The sequence below is a fragment of the Arvicola amphibius genome, chromosome 17 (genome assembly GCF_903992535.2).
Source record: "Arvicola amphibius chromosome 17, mArvAmp1.2, whole genome shotgun sequence".
Taxonomy (NCBI): Eukaryota; Metazoa; Chordata; class Mammalia; order Rodentia; family Cricetidae; genus Arvicola; species Arvicola amphibius.
This window is the reverse complement of record NC_052063.2, coordinates 37,754,766-37,772,700: the sequence shown is the minus strand read 5'-3', so window position 1 is coordinate 37,772,700 and position 17,935 is coordinate 37,754,766. Positions and strand designations below refer to the sequence as shown.

The 17,935-nt window shown below is 40.9% G+C and overlaps 1 protein-coding gene across 2 annotated transcripts; it reads right to left on the bottom strand.

The window, feature by feature from the left end:
• Positions 1-2,733: 2,733 nt before the first annotated feature.
• Positions 2,734-16,743, bottom strand: Rxylt1 (ribitol xylosyltransferase 1). 2 transcript variants are annotated; one of them, XM_038315095.1, is made up of 6 exons: positions 16,488-16,743; positions 15,564-15,719; positions 12,477-12,579; positions 7,291-7,605; positions 5,189-5,359; positions 2,734-3,161 (listed from the first exon to the last, which is right to left on the bottom strand). In XM_038315095.1, the coding sequence occupies exons 1-6, from the start codon at positions 16,654-16,656 to the stop codon at positions 2,744-2,746; spliced, it is 1,332 nt and encodes a 443-aa protein (XP_038171023.1). In that variant the 5' UTR covers positions 16,657-16,743; the 3' UTR covers positions 2,734-2,743. The 2 variants fall into 2 exon arrangements, with proteins under 2 accessions (XP_038171023.1, XP_041910198.1); XM_042054264.1 differs by lacking the exons at positions 12,477-12,579; positions 16,488-16,743 and having other exon boundaries at positions 15,564-15,701.
• Between the last annotated feature and the right edge of the window lie 1,192 nt (positions 16,744-17,935).

Here is a 17,935-nt window from a genome sequence, read left to right as displayed (position 1 = left end):
TATAGATTTTAAATTAATACCAAGTAGACTTTACAATTAGCTGCCACTAGCCCAGGAACTTTTGTCTCATTTCTTCCCTGCTCTAAAAAGTGTCTCATGGAGTGACAATAAGTGCTTAGCGAATAAATGAATGCCTCCCCGGTAGTTTTTGAACTAGACATTCATCATCATTTCGCTGATTACCACTATGTACAGCCTTAGACTTTGGCCCAGTTAGCTGCACAGATGTCTGTCCCCAGAGGCCATGCTAATAACACCTATTCTACACTTCTACTTTTACAGCATTCCTTTCGAGTAGGTTAGAGGTAGATCCAGTTTTGGGGGTTTTTAAGAGAATGAGAAGAGCCTATATTTGTAAAAAGTCTTGAAGTATTTTACTTGCTCACAGAATATACTGCACTATCCATTCATATAGTAGAAAATAGGAACATGATAATTTTGGTGTTGTTTTTCATGTCCAATTGTGAGATTAGTAGTTCTCACTCAGCACAATCTCAGAAGGCATTTGGTAATGACTAGAATATTGTTTGTTATGACAATCTTGGAGAGTTGTCACACTGACATCTACTGGACAGAGTACAGGGATACTGTTAAATACCACCCCCCCATGTGCAGGACAACTTCTATAGCAGAATATTTTCCAACACACACACACACACACACACACACAGTTGTCAGCATGATGAGAAATACTTTTAAGTATCAGAACTTCATTGATATCTTAAAATTCTGAAGTTTTGAAGTCTTGGCATCATGCATCATCTTTAAGCTTTATCTTTTATATATCTTAAATTATTGCAATTACTTATCTTAAACTACCTTTTAAACATTTACAACTTCCTTTGTATCTGTGGGAGGCCACAGATTAGACTCTATTCCATCTTAAGGTTAGAATGTTCAAACCTATACTTGGTCCTAAAGACCAAATAACTGGTTGTGTGATCTAAGGTGTAGTTAATGGATGTCTTGATCCTCAAGGCCAGTTAATAGGATGTTTGATCTAAGGCATGGTTACTGGAAGCTTTGAGAATTAAGGAAGTAATTACACTTGTTTGTTTCTTCTATCATGGTATTTTGCCTTCCCCTTTTGCTTGGGATATATAAGGGCTATGAGACATAACTTTGGGCAGATATAGTATTCATTAGATGCACTCCCGACTCTTTAGTCTCTTATCTATTTCTTTCCTAAATCCTCACTCCCTCTTTCAGGCACGTTTGAAAAGATCAGATGGTTCTTAACACATATGCTTGGATATTTTTCTTTCCATCCAATCATTTATCATGAGACACAAATGGTTGATTTTTGAGAGCAGTCATTGCAAAGCAAGTTCCTCTAAATAAATAGTATAAAGCCACACTGAAAACCTGTTTTTGTGTCTTTCTTTCACCTAACAGCTCTAGAAGCAGCAAGGCTTCACACTGGAAATGAACTAACCAGGCAGCTGCTATTAAACAGAAGCTACAGTTAGCCATCAACATGATCCAGAGATCTGAGAATAAATTTAAAGAGGAAATATAAGCCAAAGGGCCTCTGTATTCAATGAGAGACTTACCAGCTACCTGGACAATTACTCTAGGCTCATCCTAGGCAGTCTTGGTAATCTGGATGGAGATGGAGTGGCTTCATTCTTCAGTGGTCACATCGGACAGTGTTAACTCATTAACTACCACATGGGGCCTGTGTAACTGAAAAAAGCTGCCAGGTGCTTTATCACAATAGCAAGGGAGCAAATACTTTTCACATGGAAAAGAACTAAGACACAGCATGAGCAGTTGGCTTGGGCAAAATCCTCATGGAAACTGCAGTTCTTAATCTGTTTTTCTTATTACAATACCCAGTCTTTTGATATACAATGCTGATTTCCTAGAGTGAGCTAATTATTTTTAATACTGGCAGATAAAATTGAATGTGTTCATCAAGTGCAATGCTTTGGGGACATATACATTGTGAACTGACCACACATTGCTAATTAACATCTATATTACCTCAGAGTTAATACATTTTATGAGCACACATAGCATCCACTCAGGCGGTCTTCAAATATATTATTATAATAATCACCATGTTGTACAATAGAGCTGTTGAATTAATTAATCCTAACTGTAATTTTGTAACATTGTCAGCATCTATCCTCATACCCTCACATCCAAATAATAATAATTTTATTATTATATTTAATACTATATGCTAGTTCTTACTTTTATTTCACGTGTTACGTGCACTTGTGTGCAGGTGTCCATGAGGACATGTGTCAGTACGTATGGACCAATACTTACAGATGGTTGAAAGCCTGACATGGGTACTGAGTACCAAACTTAGTTTACATGCAAGAGTAAGAAGCACTCTTAACCACTGAGGCAACTCTACGGCCCCTAATGTGGGCTAAAGTCGATGAGAAGATTTAGTAAATGCTAACCCATTTATCTTGGTAGAACTGAACCTGAGTAAGTTATTTGATGTGTTTGCATGCTGAAGGAGGTCACAAGGCAGCCTGTGAGACTCATTTCTCTTCTATCATGTGGTTCTGGGGACTGAATTTAGGTCACCAGGCTTGGCAGGAAGCACCTTTACCCACTCAACTATCTTGCCAGGGCAATCTGGGTAAAATTTACCATCTTTTTTATCTTGTACGTACTAATAGTCAAAAAAGGAGAGCATTTGGTTTGTTATATAAAACAGAAATCGATGAAGCTTAGCAAACACTATAAATATACACACTTATGAGCACACACTTAGATATGACTAACCTTTATTATTCATAAAAAATGAATTTTCTAAAGTATTAATAAATTTCCACTTCAGCTCTGTTTTGAAGTGTTGGTACCACTGAAGTAGAATTTTCCTTCTTTGAACTTTTTCTTGTAAAATTATAGTCTTCTCCTTTTCTAAAATACCAGGAAGCTCTTTCCAGTTCTTGATGAAGATAAAGGGAGCACCCATGGCTTTGAGCAGCTGCAGAGGGGCGCTGTGGTGACTGGATGTGTTTCCACAGTGGCCAGCTGTCATGACATCTTCTACCACAGGGACGGAACCAAAGGAGCAGGCCTCATATATTCTATAACATTCTGTGTTCACTCCTACAGGACACAATGTGAGGTCACTCTGAAGCAAAGCATCCTGGTAATTCTTAAGACTTTCATTTGTCTCCTGAGGCTGCCACCTAGAAAATTAAACAACCAGGAAATCCTTGTAGGGTTTTACCTTCCTATGGCACCTGTTTTGAAGGAAATCTTTTAATGTCAATTATCAAAATTGTGAACAAATTATAGAGATGAGAAATATAAGAGACACTGAAAATGTTGGACCAAATGTATTTAAAACTTTTTAAGAGTTTGTGGATGTGGATACAGCCCAGCTGGCAGCACTCAGACCTAGTACTGACCACCATCCGTCCACAGACTGGGTGTGGCTGTACTGACCACCATCCGTCCACAGACTGGGTGTGGCTGTACTGACCACCATCCGTCCACAGACTGACTGGGTGTGGCTGTACTGACCACCATCCGTCCACAGACTGGGTGTGGCTGTACTGACCACCATCCATCCACAGACTGGGTGTGGCTGTACTGACCACCATCCGTCCACAGACTGGGTGTGGCTGTACTGACCACCATCCGTCCACAGACTGGGTATGGCTGTACTGACCACCATCCGTCCACAGACTGACTGGGTGTGGCTGTACTGACCACCATCCGTCCACAGACTGGGTGTGGCTGTACTGACCACCATCCATCCACAGACTGGGTGTGGCTGTACTGACCACCATCCGTCCACAGACTGACTGGGTGTGGCTGTACTGACCACCATCCATCCACAGACTGGGTGTGGCTGTACTGACCACCATCCATCCACAGACTGGGTGTGGCTGTACTGACCACCATCCGTCCACAGACTGACTAGGTGTGGCTGTACTGACCACCATCCGTCCACAGACTGGGTGTGGCTGTACATGACAGTAACCAGAAGATGGTAGGTGTAGGAAGGATTAGGAGTTTAAAGTCATCCTGGGCTATACACTGAGTTTGAGGAGAGCCTGTGCTACACAAGACTCCCTAAAACAATTAAAGAATTTGAACATTTTATTGTTATATATTTAAATATCTGATGATCAATGTGGGTATGGGGTGAGAAGAAGGTGAGCTCTCCCCAGGGAGGGGCAAGACCACTCCCATTGGAACTCTTGGGAGTGCTGGCATCCATTAAACCAGGGCTTCTTCTAATTTGGTTTGATTTGGTCTGAGCTGGATTATTGCATTGGCAGAGAGGTTTGTTGGACCAAAAAAACCTTAACAGTCATCTTCCGACACATGCTATATTTTTATCTGTTTCCTCCAACAAACATCTGACTGCTATGAAGGCACATTTGTTGTTTTTGTTTTTCACTGTTGACTTTATCATGGGGTCAATGGTTTCTGGCATATGGCAGGTTTTTGGCAAGTGTTAAGTGAATGAACTTAATATAGTTACATAAAGAGTAGTGGTATCCATCTAGAAGGCAATTTTTGTCACAATTAAAAAATAAATTTCTAGATCTAGAAGCATATCTTTTAGGTGTCTGTTCCATGGCCACTCTGCCTTACACTCCATTATACTCCCTGTGTTTATTTAAAAGCAAAATAAATTATTGCAAAATGACTTCTGTTACTTTATCGACACCTCCTTCTTGATTACTATGTAAAAGATGGGAGAAAAGTCAGTTTCTTCTGTTTTAGTTACTGTTAAGCTTTTCTGGTCTGACAAACCTCTCAGCCAATGCAGAAATCCAAATCAGATCAAATCAAACCAGATAAAAAAAGCCCAGGTTTAATGGATGCCAGTGCTACCAGGTGGCCCTCCAGGAAAACACAGAGGGGGGAAAGGAGAACCGGGGAGACCACGTGTTCGTTCTCTGGGGGGCAGTTTAAATAGCCTGGGGAGGGGTTGTCTTTAATGGGCTTTCTCAGAGGTGGAGTCTGGACTGTGGCAACTCCCAGGGGAGGGGGGCTTAAAATGCAGTTTTCCACCCAACATTCCAAAATGGATGCCAGGAGCTGGGGTGACACTTCCAACCAAACAGTTACTACGGTAGCTCCTGACAGGACAGCAGAATAAGCGGAGCACCAGCGACTCTCTGGAAACCTATGTGTACACAAATTGACACTCAGATTGGAGAGCAACAGGGAGGAATCATGCAAATACCGAACTTACTGTTCCCTTGCAGAAACCCAACAAAGTTTATCCCTTCCATCTTGTTTCAAAATGTTCATCAGTGCTTGTCTTGATGAGTTTTCATAGATAGTTCCTAAGAAATTACATACATAAGGCCTCTCATCATGCAGCATCGACCAGCTGGCTTCAACCACAGGAAACTTTCTGTATCTACAGAAACAACCAATACATTATTGAATGGTAGGAACATCCCACAGCCTGGCTTGTTAGGTTATGTATAGTAAGGATGTTTAAAATATGATTTCCAAACACACTGTACACCACAGACATATATAATCATTCTTCATTAAAAAGAAAATATACTGTTAGAGTCATGAGCTCTGAAAACTTAATTCCAAGGGTTAATGTGCAAGTATATATTAAAACAACAAATAAACCTGTATACTATATGATAGAGGCTGACTATGTGGTACATAAGATTATTATGGCATTTTGGGACACATAACTTTTTGTTTGGAAAAGTATTGTACACGGTGCCATGTTTAACAACATCCCTGGTGTGGTAGTTTGAATGTAATTGGCCCTAATAAACTCACAGGGAATGGCATTATTGGGAGAAGTGGCACGGTTGGAGGAAGTGTGTCTCAGTTCACTTCCTGATGCCTGTGGATCAAGATGTGGAGCTCTTACTCCTCTCCAGTATGTCTGCCAGCACACTGCCTTACTTCCTGCCATGACGATAATGGATTAAACATCTGAAGTATAAGCCAGCCCCAATTAAATTATTTCCTTTATAAGGGTTGCTAAGATCATGACTTTTCTTTACAGCAATACAACACTGACTAAGACACCTGGGATCTACACACTTAATGGCAGTTGTAACAATTTCTTCTTTTTAGTTGAGCAACCAAATTTCTAGTTGGTACTGAATCTTTCCTTGTTGGGAACAGGACGAATATGGCAATACCAGAATTACTATGTTTCTATCTTCTATTACAAATAGGTGATGTCATACAATGTGGAAAAAGTAAAAATATTTTTATAAATATAGACCCTTTTCAAGGAATAGATTTTTCTGAAGGTCTTAAGGGTGGATATACTCAACAAGTCTTTGAAATTTTAAGACTGGTTCTAGCCCAAATCTATTCAGCTGGAATGTTGTACATGTAGGAAATGTATCAATGGCATTTTTTTCTGGTGACAGCTGTGTAGCTAAATAGAAATTTAAAGCCTGAGGCTACAAATGGTGGTAACCAGTGACATAATGAATGTCTGATTTAAGTCAAATAATTTAGTACCTACAGTATATAAGCATTATTTAAAAATTTAGTTATTTTTCATTTATGTGTGTATGTGTATGCCTGTTTTTCTCCATGTGTAGCCATGTACCCAGAGTTCAGAAATACGTATCAGATCCTTGGAACTGTAATCATACACAGCTGTAAGCTACACCATGTTGGTGCTGGGTCCCCTATAGCAGCAGTAAGTGTTCTTAATTGCTGGGCTATTGCTGTAGTTGTTCACGTACATTTTTAGAGCTGGGAAGAGAATTTCTGCCCTCCAAAAGTTTATATACTAGTGGGAACCTAGCTTAAAGTTTGCTTACTATTAAAAATCTATCCATAGAAAGCTTAAAAAATGTTTTGCAATTTTTAAGCAGGGGGGATGATTATATACTGAGGATCTTAAATTATTCATTGAATAACCTTTGTTTGTATAGTTAAGATTTACATAAAGTCAGTCAATCACAACCCAAGGGTAAGTGCATTCTTTATATGAAATACTGCCACAAAAGTATTTGTCTTTTACTAGAAATTATGACTCTACCTTTATTCATTCTGTTAAACATCTCTTTAGGACACTAGTAAGCTTAAATATTTAGTCTATATTAATTTTAAAACAAAAAAGTACTCATCAGTTCTCCTCAGAGGAGGGTAAAATATTCTCAAAACAACAACGACAACAACAACAAAGACCCTGTCACTACTGTTACTGAGGCATGAGGTCACACTCTTACTGACCCTGGGAAAGACTGCCCCTGGACCCATCACCTGTAAGCTTATCATCATTTAAAACATCATGTTTCTGATTCAGAACATTAGACCCTGGAGACTACGGACACAGTCTTATCTTGTACTTACGTTGCTACACCCAAAGGCCACTGGAGAACATCTGCACCATTGATCCCGGGGCTGTCGTATGTTATGAAGAGCAGGTCCACAGAGCCTCCGTTTCTTCTGAGGAACGGCATTATCCAGCCGTTATCACACTGCTCATTTCCGAGCAAAACAACAGCCAGATGCTGCAGTTTTTGGGTTTGCATTAAATTCTGTGTGTAAAGTAACCACTGGGTGGCGTGGAAGATCTTTGTTTTTTCTCTTCCATTTAAAACAAGTACCACATGGTCCACATCTATGGCGAAGTAGCCAGGAACTACAGCCGGGCCAGTGATGAAACTGTAGAAAACAGCACACCACAAATAAGAGATAAACAAAACTGAACAAAGGAAAATTTCAATAACTTTATATGAAATCCAGAATGAGATTTAATTTGCATTCTTTAGAAATGAAATTTGTATAATACAAGTTCTTCTGAATAAGTCTGGGACAGGGCTATAGACTAATAGAAAGCTTTGGATGAAAAATTCAACTAGTATATGAGAGTGGAATATGTGGGATTCTCATTTCTTCACTGAAGCCAAGGTATTGAAATATAATGTAAAGGAAAACATACCACATTTTGGGACACTTAACATATTACTAAAAGGATCTGTGTGCATGTGCGTACACACGCATGCATACACGTATGTGTCCCAGAGGACAAAGTGCAGGAGTTGGTTCTCTCCTTCTACCATATAAGTCTTGGAGTTGAACTCAGGTTGTCTGTCTTGGTGGTAGCAATTTTTACTATCCTGCCAGCCCTTAAAGTATAATTTTACGCAAATATAAAACCACATATTGAAAAAATATTTATATACTTTCTATCAGTAGAAATATAAAAATGTGAGTGAGAGCATACACCAAATTCATAACAGCAATTTTCTCTGATGAGTGAAGAATAAAAGGTCCTTTATTGGAAACATTTCTTTGAAGATGAAAGGGAATGTACACGTAGGACTAGGAAAGGTCACCACACAGCATGCAGGGTGGCTAAAGGCTCTGACTGAGAATGGGTAAAAGACGTCTGAGATGTCATGATTTTGTTGAATATATTTTCTGTGCCTTTGAGCTCGAATTGTTCTTCTTTTCATGGTGTCCCAGATTTTTTAGATATTTTGTGTTAGGAATTTATTGGATTTAACATTTTCTTTGACTGATGAATCTATTTCCTCTATAGTATCTTCAACACTTGAGATTCTCTCTTCTATCCCTTGAATTTTGTTGATTATGCTTACATCTATAGTTCCTGTTTGCTTACCTAGATTTTCCATTTCTAGAATATATATTACTTTAGAAAAGAGGTTCTACTTTTGTTTCCACAGAGGATGGGAATCTGTGAATTCTATCCAGGCTAATATGGTTTGATGGAAGAAGACCCCTAAAAAGTATCCATGAACCCTAAAAATACATTGCCCAACAAACAAAAGAGATCAGTTTGAAGAAAACTACCAAAATGATTGTTTATAAATGCTTGTTTTCATTTAAAGAGGGATATGATACAGAAATGAATACTTTACAGTGGTATGGATTTTGGTTTATTGATATAAATTTAAGGTCTATTTTATTATATGTATATTTCTACTCTTGTTTAAGATATTATGTTTATACAGCTCATTTTAAAATATTGTAAAAAAAGAAAAGATAGGTGGACCAATGGCATCAAATTGAAGACCCTGATATTAATCCACATACCCACGAATATCTGATTTTTGACAAAGAAACTAAAATTATACAATGAATAAAAGAAAGCATCTTCAACAAATAGTGCTGCCAAAACTGTATGTCAACATGTAGAAGAATGAAAATATATTCATATCTATTGCCATGTACAAAACTCAAGTCCAAATGGATCAAAGACCTCAACATAAATCCAACCACACTGAACCTTACAGAAGAGAAAATGGGAAGTAGCCTTGAACACAATGGCACAGGAGACCATTTCCTAAATATAACCCCAGTAGCACACACATTGGGAACAACAATTAATAAATGGAACCTCCTGAAACTGAGAAGCTTCTGTAAGGCAAACCTTCTGTAACACAAAATGGCAGCCTACAGAATGGGAAAAGATCTTTACCATTTCCACACGGGATAGAGGACTGAACTACAAAATATATAAAGAACTTAAGAAACTAGATATTAAAATACTAAATTATCCAATTAAAAAATATCTAAACAGAGAATTCTCAACAGAAGAATCTAAAATGGCAGAAAGAAACTTAAGGAAATGCTCACCATCCTTAGCCATCAGGGAAATGCATATCACAATGACTCCGAGATACCATCTTATACCAGTCAGAAGGGCTAAGATCAATTCATTAATGTTAGCTTATGCTGGAGAGGATACGGAGTAAGGGGAACACTCCTTCATTGCTGGTGGTAGTACAAACTTGTACAGCCTCTCGGGAAATTAGTATGGCGGTTTCTCAGAAAATTAGGAAACAATCTACCTCAAGACCCAGCAATATCACTCTTGGGTATATAATAGGATGCTCAATTATACTTTAAGGACATTTGCTCAACTATTTTCATAGCAGCATTATTCATAATAGCAAGAACCTGGAAACACCCTAGATGTACCTCAACCAAAGAACAGATAAAGAAAATGTACATTTACACAATGGAGTACTACTCAGCGGTAAAAAAGACATCTTGAAATTTGCATACAAATTGGTGAAACTAGGAAAAAAAGCATCCTGAGTGAGGTAATCCAGACCCAGAAAGATGAGCACGGTATGTACTCACTCATAAGTGGATATTAGACATAAAGCAAAGAATAACAAGCCTATATAGTCCATGAGTCCAGAGAAGGTAGGTAACAAGAAGAACCCTAGCAGAAACACACATGGATCCCCCGGGGAAGAGAAAATAGACAAGATCTCCTGAGAAAACTGGGAGTGTGGGGTGGGGGGAGAAGGGAGGCTAGAAGAGAGGGGGAAGGGTTGGAGAAGGGAAGGGGGAGAAGAACATAAGAGGATGGTATGGTCAAGATGGGGGAAGGACTGAGAGGGAGAGCAAGAAAGAGGTATCTTGATAGAAGGGGCCATTATGGGGTTAGCAAGAAACTTGGCTCTAGAGAAATTCCCAGGAATCCACAAGGATGACCCCAGGTAAGACCCTAAGCAATAGTGGAGAGGATGCCTAAATGGCCTTGCCCTGTAATCAGACTGATGACTACCTTAATTGTCATCATAGAACCTTCATCCAGCAACTGATGGAAGCAGTCACAGAGATCCACAGGGGAACTTTGGACTGAGCTCTCAAAGTCCAGTTGAAGAAAGGGAGGAATGATAATATGAGCAAAAGGGTCAAGACCATGACGGGGATACCCACTGAAACAGCTTACCTGAGCTAGTGAGAGCTCACAGACTCTGGCCTGACAGTGGGGAACCAGCATAGGACCAAACTAGGCTGTCTGAATGTAGATGACAGTTGTATGGCTGGGGAGACTGGCAGTGAGACCAGGATTTATTCCTAGTGCTTGAACTGGCTTTCTGGAGCCCATTCTCCTTGGAGTGATACCTTGCTCAGCCTAGATAGAGTAGGGAGGGCCTTGGTCCTGCCTCAAAGCCCTGTGCTAGACTTTGCAGCTCCCTATGGGAAGCCTTACCCTCTCTGGAGAGTGGATGGAGGGTGGGGAAAGGCAGAGGGAGCAGGAGGAGAAGAGGGAGTGGGAACAGCAATTGGTATTCAAAATTTCAATTAAATAATAAGAAAGTAAGAAAAAAAACCACAACTACTAGCAGTTGCTACTTGCAGGGGAGGGAAAGGAGGGAAAGAGAAAGAGAGAGAGAGAGAGAGAGAGAGAGAGAGAGAGAGAGAGAGACTGGAAAAGCCATTTTTCTTCAGGGATTTGGGCCCTGAGAAGCTACCCATGCTCCAGGACATGATCTCACATATGGGGAACAATAAATGGACTTGGTGGGTATTAGAGAGAGTGAGCAAGAGAACGAGAGAGACAGAGACAGACAGACACACAAAGACAGACATTGAGAGTGTACATGTGCATGCATGTGAACATGAAGTCAGGAGAGAAACTGGTGGAGTTGTATGGAGAAGGAACTGGAGGGTAGGAAATGCAGGTTTAACTGGGTCCAAATACATTATATTCATGTACTAACATTAAATATTTTATTGAAAACAAACAGCATCTATAGCTCCTAACAAAGGATGCCCAAGGTTGTGGAAAAATAAGGGCTTTGTAATAAAAACCAGACTCTCTTATTGACATCTGCCCAACACACAACTGTCACAGGAAGTAAACAGGTAAAAAACAAATCATGTTTATTTCAGTAAAAATAAAAATGAAAATAGTACTTTCATGACAAAATTATGATTTTCGTAATTAAAGTCATGTTAATTCTATTCAACAATAAAAAATTACATAATGATAGGTAAATTAAAGTAAAACTTCTAATGAATTACTTTTATAGAATCCAAAAATCAAAACAGAAACAGTTCTGAATTTTCTAAAAACTGGGAATCTGGATCATTAAATAAATCATAGTAGAAATGACATAAAATGCTTTAACAGATCAAAGTTGGATTCTATCTACAACTAACACAGCTACTAATAAAAAGAAAATCATGAAAGCAATACTTGCTTACATATTAGTCCTCCAAGGCACAGAACATTAAGTATTCATTTATCACAAAGCTTTCCAAATCATCATCTAAAAACAAAACAGAAATAAACTCCCCAAAACTTAATTTTTCTCAGTATTGGGAACAGAACCCAGGGCCTTGCACACGGCAGGCAATTTTTCTACCACTGCACCACGAGGCACTTTTCCTCCCTCCAAAATTATTTTGTAATGTCAACTTTTTTTTTTTTTTTTGGTTTTTTTGAGACAGGGTTTCTCTGCAGCTTATAGGGCTTATCTTGGAGCTAGCTCTTGTAGACCAGGCTGGTCTCGAACTCACAGAGATCCGCCTGCCTCTGCCTCCCTAGTGCTGGGATTAAAGGCGTGCGCCACCACTGCCTGGCTGTAATGTCAACTTTAATACAAAAATGTTTAATGAAGCTTGAACTAAGAACATATATTCACAAGGTTGATTTCTGTATTTTTCCCAAGTTGAAATGGAAATGACATATAAATGTGAATTTTCTTCCATTAGTTACATAAAACACCACACAGCAACCCAGGTTTATGTTGTCTAATTGGTACCTGTAATGTGTTCTTCCTACAACTGACTGTCCTTCCCTCCATTGAGCAGTCACATCGGGAGGATCAAGAGTGCCTTCAAAAATATGTTCCCAGAGATACAGACCTGGTAATGAAAGAAGAAAAAGAGAAACATCTGCTGCCTTATCCATGTGCATATGTCTGAGAATCATATGTTTTCTTCCTTTCTATCTTGATTATGAGACTAGAAGGTGCCTGCCATGATCTGCTGGCAGGCAGTCCTACCAAGCAAAACCTCAGTCGTCAATACGGCAACTAACTGTACGAGACTTCAGTGGCTGTAGGCATTAAAAGTGGGGTGTAGTAAAGACAACAGAATCTTTTACTTTATACTGAGGAAGCACTAATGCTACTGAACCCTTACTACCCACATATTCTGAAGAAAAGTTTGTTTATAAACTAAATTACCATCATTAGAATTAAGTTACCACCGTAACTGAGGGAGTAAACGTTTGTGCTGAAGCCAGAGGAGCTTATCAGTATGAACCAAAACATTGAGCATGTCGAGGGGGTACCACCTCCCCATTTGAACAGACATCCTCGAATGCATGATCCCCTCTGCAGACCAATGACACTTCATCGTTTCTCCTGAGGACAAGCATGATGCTTCATCTGAACGAAAGCGTTAAGGGTGGACAAGATCAGCAGTCGGCACGAGGTAATAATAATATGGAGTCATACAGCACCTGAGAACACGGTGTCAGTTATACTGAAAGATGCATTTTGTTCCACTTCCATTATGCCCTGTTTCTAAAGTCACTCTAACAACCAGATTTAAAATTTGGGCAATCAGATAAAGCTTCCAAATGTGTAAGGCTGAATAATTATCTGCTTCCCCATGTCCGTATCTAAATCTCTAGAGCCAGTGAACACTATCTTACACAGCACGTGTCTCAATGTGACTAAGGTGCCCAGGCGGCAAGCCTTCCAGAGACATCTGAGATGTCTCCCTCGAGAAAGGCAGGAAATAAAGTTGTAGTTAGGAATTATGAAATATGGTAGTTTTTGTAACATCTGTGATAGCAGTCATAGAAAACTATGTGTTATATGGGCAGAACATGGTATCACGAGGTGAGGTGCTTCTGTAGCAAATAGTTAAAAGTGTGGAAGTGCCTTTGGAATAGGAAAATGGGGGTGGCTGGAAGAATTTGAAAGAGTATGACTTTTAACAAAGATTAGACTAGAATGCCTCAGAGTGCAGAAAAATGCAGATGTTCATGGTTGATTCAGTGAGGAAGACTCAGGTGAGGGCAAGGACCACAGGAGAGAAAGCCTACGCTGTCTCTAGTACACGCAGACTGTCGCAGGCTGACTGCTGGTAGAATGAGCATGGTAAAGGTAGGCGGGACATGGAAGGAAATGAAGACTGTGTTATTAGAAATTATTATAGAGAACTGTGCTGTAGAAGAACCACAAACTTAGCTGAGCTGTGCCCCATTGGTATAGATGTGTAAAGCAGAATTTACAATTGGTGACCTTGGGTATTTCTCTGAAGAGATTTCTAACCAAAGTATTGAATGTCTGGTTTTTTTTTTTTTTCCTTTTATGATTATAGTAAAATACAAGAGGAAAGAAAGACTGAGGGACAAACTGTTAAGTAATAAGAAAGCAGCATTTGGTAGTGGGAAAGTTTTGACCTATTCAATTTTTTTTTTGCTTTGTTTTTGTTGTGTTTTGAGACAGGGCTTCTCTGTGTAGCCCTGGCTGTCCTGAAACTTGCTTTGTAGAAGAGGTGGGTCTTGAACTCAGAGATTTGCCTGCCTCTGCCTCTGGAGTGCTGGAATTAAAGGTATGTGCCAACAAAATTAAATCAAAAGAAAATCAAAATATTCATGTGCATAAGAGGCTGTTGGAAGAGATTATGCGTGTGATTTGTGGATCTCCTTAGCCACTTTGGCAGATGCCAGAAATAGAGAAGGAACTGTCCAGGAAATATATGTGGGGGAGTTCCATTCCTAATAGAGTGAACTCTTGTGATGCACAAAAGATCTTTACAGTGTTGAAGAATGATACGTTATCAGGAATCCTGCCAACCAAGATCAATTGTTGAAATGAATGAAGTCCATTTGCCTCAAAAATTCTACCAGCAGGAAAGACTGATAAATCTACTGAGCGGTAAACACATGATATTCCTCATGCAAATGGAAGAATGGCTCCAAAGGTGGAGTTGAAAGACAAGGCAAAGCTGTATCAGAGATTACTCTAGGTAGAAAAATCTCATGGAATTTGCCTCAGTTTCCAAATTAGATCAAGGACTCTTGTTATGCCCATTTCTCCCCTTTAGCAGGAATTCTGTAACAGTCTGTTGTAACCATAGGGGCATATGCCAATGAAAGGAGTATCTGGTAGTTCAAGGGTCACTATGATGCTCACTGGACCAAGAAGTCTAAAATCATGAAAATCCACTCACACATACAATTCAATGTAGAATGAGAATATGGAGTTTTATAGGAAGAAATCAGTACTTAATTTAAAATTCAACGACAACAGAAAAACCACCAGAAAACCCCTCAAAACTGTTAAAAATTGAGTCACTTCAAATCCAGGTAAAGCTATGTGAAGCTCAGAGCTCAGTAGTAATCTTCAAGATACACTTTTGTAACTAATCATAAATAAATTTATGATATACCTCCAGCTAGGCACTATGCTATTTATATATATATATATATTTATATACACACAATCTCAATCAACAATGGCCTCATGCTCTGAGCATAACGTACATCCTGCAACACTAGATTCCTGATAAAGCAGCTCCTGTGAACAAGGTTTTTGTTTATTTATCTTCGCTGCTGGGATTGAGCTGAGGGCACTGCATGGGTCATAGTTTAATCAGCTACCTACTGAATCCCTCACTGCACACCCAGTCTACTTTGCATCTACCAATGAAAGCAAATGACCAATAGGAGAGTATTTGTATTCTTGTTACCTAAGGGGAAAGGCAATGAAATTCGGAGGAAAGGTAAAATGTCTTCATTAAACAATGAAATTCATTCTCTAGCAAATGTGGCGCCCGTACGGTCCACATTGTACACGGCCTTCCCAGACTTCCCGTCTGCTGTAACTTACCAATGGCGGCTTTGCCCCAGATCTGTACTCTGTGCTCTACTTTTTCTTTGGTGGATTTATTTAATATTTGCAGGCCACTTTTAATTCTGTGTTGCTGCTCGCTTTTTTCATCTCCTTCCCACGGATTCCATTCTTCACTCTCCAGCGCAGACTGCTCTGTTTTAAAGAAAGGGGCTGCGTTTACCACTGAGGAATAACTGCTTATACAAAGTCATCTGAATGAGATACCAGAGTGAACTAGTTTCACCTTTAAACTTCAGAGACAAACAATCGAATTCGAGGCATACAATAGGGAAAAAAAAAGAAACCATTATCTTTTAATTGAACCATCTCTGTTAAAGATTTAAAAATTTTTAACGTGAGATAGGACAAGTTATGTCTTCCCCGCAAACCTTTAGAAATACCTTTAGAAAACATCAAATCACACGTTTCAGTTCTGGAATTGCTTAACGGGTTTTCTGTAAGCAAACTATTAGTAAATCTTAACTTTAGCGCGCTGTCTCCAGCAATGTCATAACACACAACTGTGCAAGAATTCTGAGCGGAGGTGGGAGGGGGGGTTTAAAAAGGTCCGCAATTCCAAAACAAGTCAAAATGCCAGCTGGGACTCGGAGCTGGGAATATAAGGTACGGCCTTCTGCAGTCACATGACTAGAAAGGAGCGTGCTTTATGACCACGGGAGACTTGCCGCTCGCCCGCAGCGTTACCGCAACTCTGGCCCTTGAGGCCGAGCGGGGACTGCTCGGTGCTTTAGGCGTGCAGGCCACCAGCCTCGGGGCGGCTGGGGCACGGAGCTCGCCCAGCGTGGGAAGAGCCCCCAATCCGAACCCGGGCTGGCTCCGGGCTGGGGACAAGGGACGCCCGAGGGCCCGGGGATCCCAGCGCGAGCCGCAGGCCCGCAGCCCTCCCTGCCTCCGCCCTACCTCGGCCGCGCCTCTCCTTCGCCTGCGCCGCCGCTTTCCTGGAGCCCCGGGGGGTTCCGACCGGCGCCCGGCGACGGCGCCCGAAGAAGACGTGGTAGGCGGCGTAGATGGAGAAGAGGCAGTACAGGGCGACAAGCAGCGAGCACAGGCGCGTCCGCGTCAGCCGCATCCCACTGCTGCTTCCGGTCCCGGCGTCCTCGCCGCGCTCCCGGGCCTTAGGAAGAGCCGGGCTCGAGCCCGCCGCCCGCGGTGTGGGCGGACGTATTCTTAAAAATCCAAGGGCGCCCACTCTTGTGCTCTGGCTGAAAATATGCCTCTTAGTTCCTCAGAGCCCTAGTCATTATCGAGAGGTGTGTTAACAGGAGAGATTTCCCTCACAGCCCAGCCAAGCCTCCGTTTCAAACTCTTTGGTAACACATTCCTGGAAGGACTTGCCTGTAAGAGCCTATTGGGCGCCCTCTTCTGGTGTGCAGGCCGATAGAGCACTAATATACACAAAATAAAAACAAGAACCTATACGTCACTAAAGGTCGTTGTGAAATTAGGATATATCCATGCATATCTGTGTGTACATCGATCTTTCTTTCAGCCCGTTATTTCCTAACTTACAGGGACACCATGCATCATTCTTAGGTTTCAGAAGGCGAAAGCACTCCGAGTGGCCTTCTGCGCGTTTTAAAACCTTCTCAGGTACCACAGAAACTGGGAGTTCTCTTCAGATTGGAGGAGAGCTGATTCTATCCCACTGGGATGAGCTGGAGCTGGTCAGTGAGAAAGTCTCTGACCCGCCTTGTCAGACAGTACCTCACACAACTTCCACTTCAGAGGACCTTCAGCCCCACACCCAGGAGGATGGAGTACTGTGAGCGTGCTGGAAAGAAAAAATCTAGACAGGCCTTGCTGGGTTCTCCACTCGGTCCATCAGCATTAGATCAGACCCTTTTTGTCCAATCATTGTTGGTGTGATCGTCCATCCTTCAATCATACCTTCCAAGAAGGTAAGCAAAAATCACCCGTGTGCTTGGAGGATGGAGCACCTCTCCTCCATGGGGATGGAGGGTCTTGGTCTCAACTTTCAAGCCCTCACCCTACCTACGTATTCAACTGGATGTCTCCCTTGCAATCCTTCAAAAACAAAGCGGTCAAGGTAAGCATTATGTTACCCCAAGTTCTGCAAGCCCATCTAGCAAACTAACTGAACTTACGGGTGGGAACATGGAAACCCCTTTGTAGATGGGTTTGTGGCTGGGTCTGGAGTAGAGACTGTCTTAGGGATCGAACCTTCAACTTGTGAGTTCTAGTGTGAACACGTCAGAACTTAGAGGACACCTAGCTTGTGTTCACTGCAAAATGACTTGTGTGATGGTGGGGACAGACCCCACACCTTCTGATATGCCACAACCAATGTGTACTGAGTGTAGAGTGGGAGAGTTTGAGCTTATTCCCTT

Excerpts from the sequence above, each read along its gene's own strand:
- Rxylt1 (XM_038315095.1), bottom strand. The coding sequence starts at position 16,656 with ATGCGGCTGACGCGGACGCGCCTGTGCTCGCTGCTTGTCGCCCTGTAC. Across the intron at positions 12,580-15,563 it reads CTGGGGCAAAGCCGCCATTG|GTCTGTATCTCTGGGAACAT; the intron begins GTAAGTTACAGC and ends TTTCATTACCAG. Across the intron at positions 7,606-12,476 it reads GTAGGAAGAACACATTACAG|TTTCATCACTGGCCCGGCTG; the intron begins GTACCAATTAGA and ends TGTTTTCTACAG.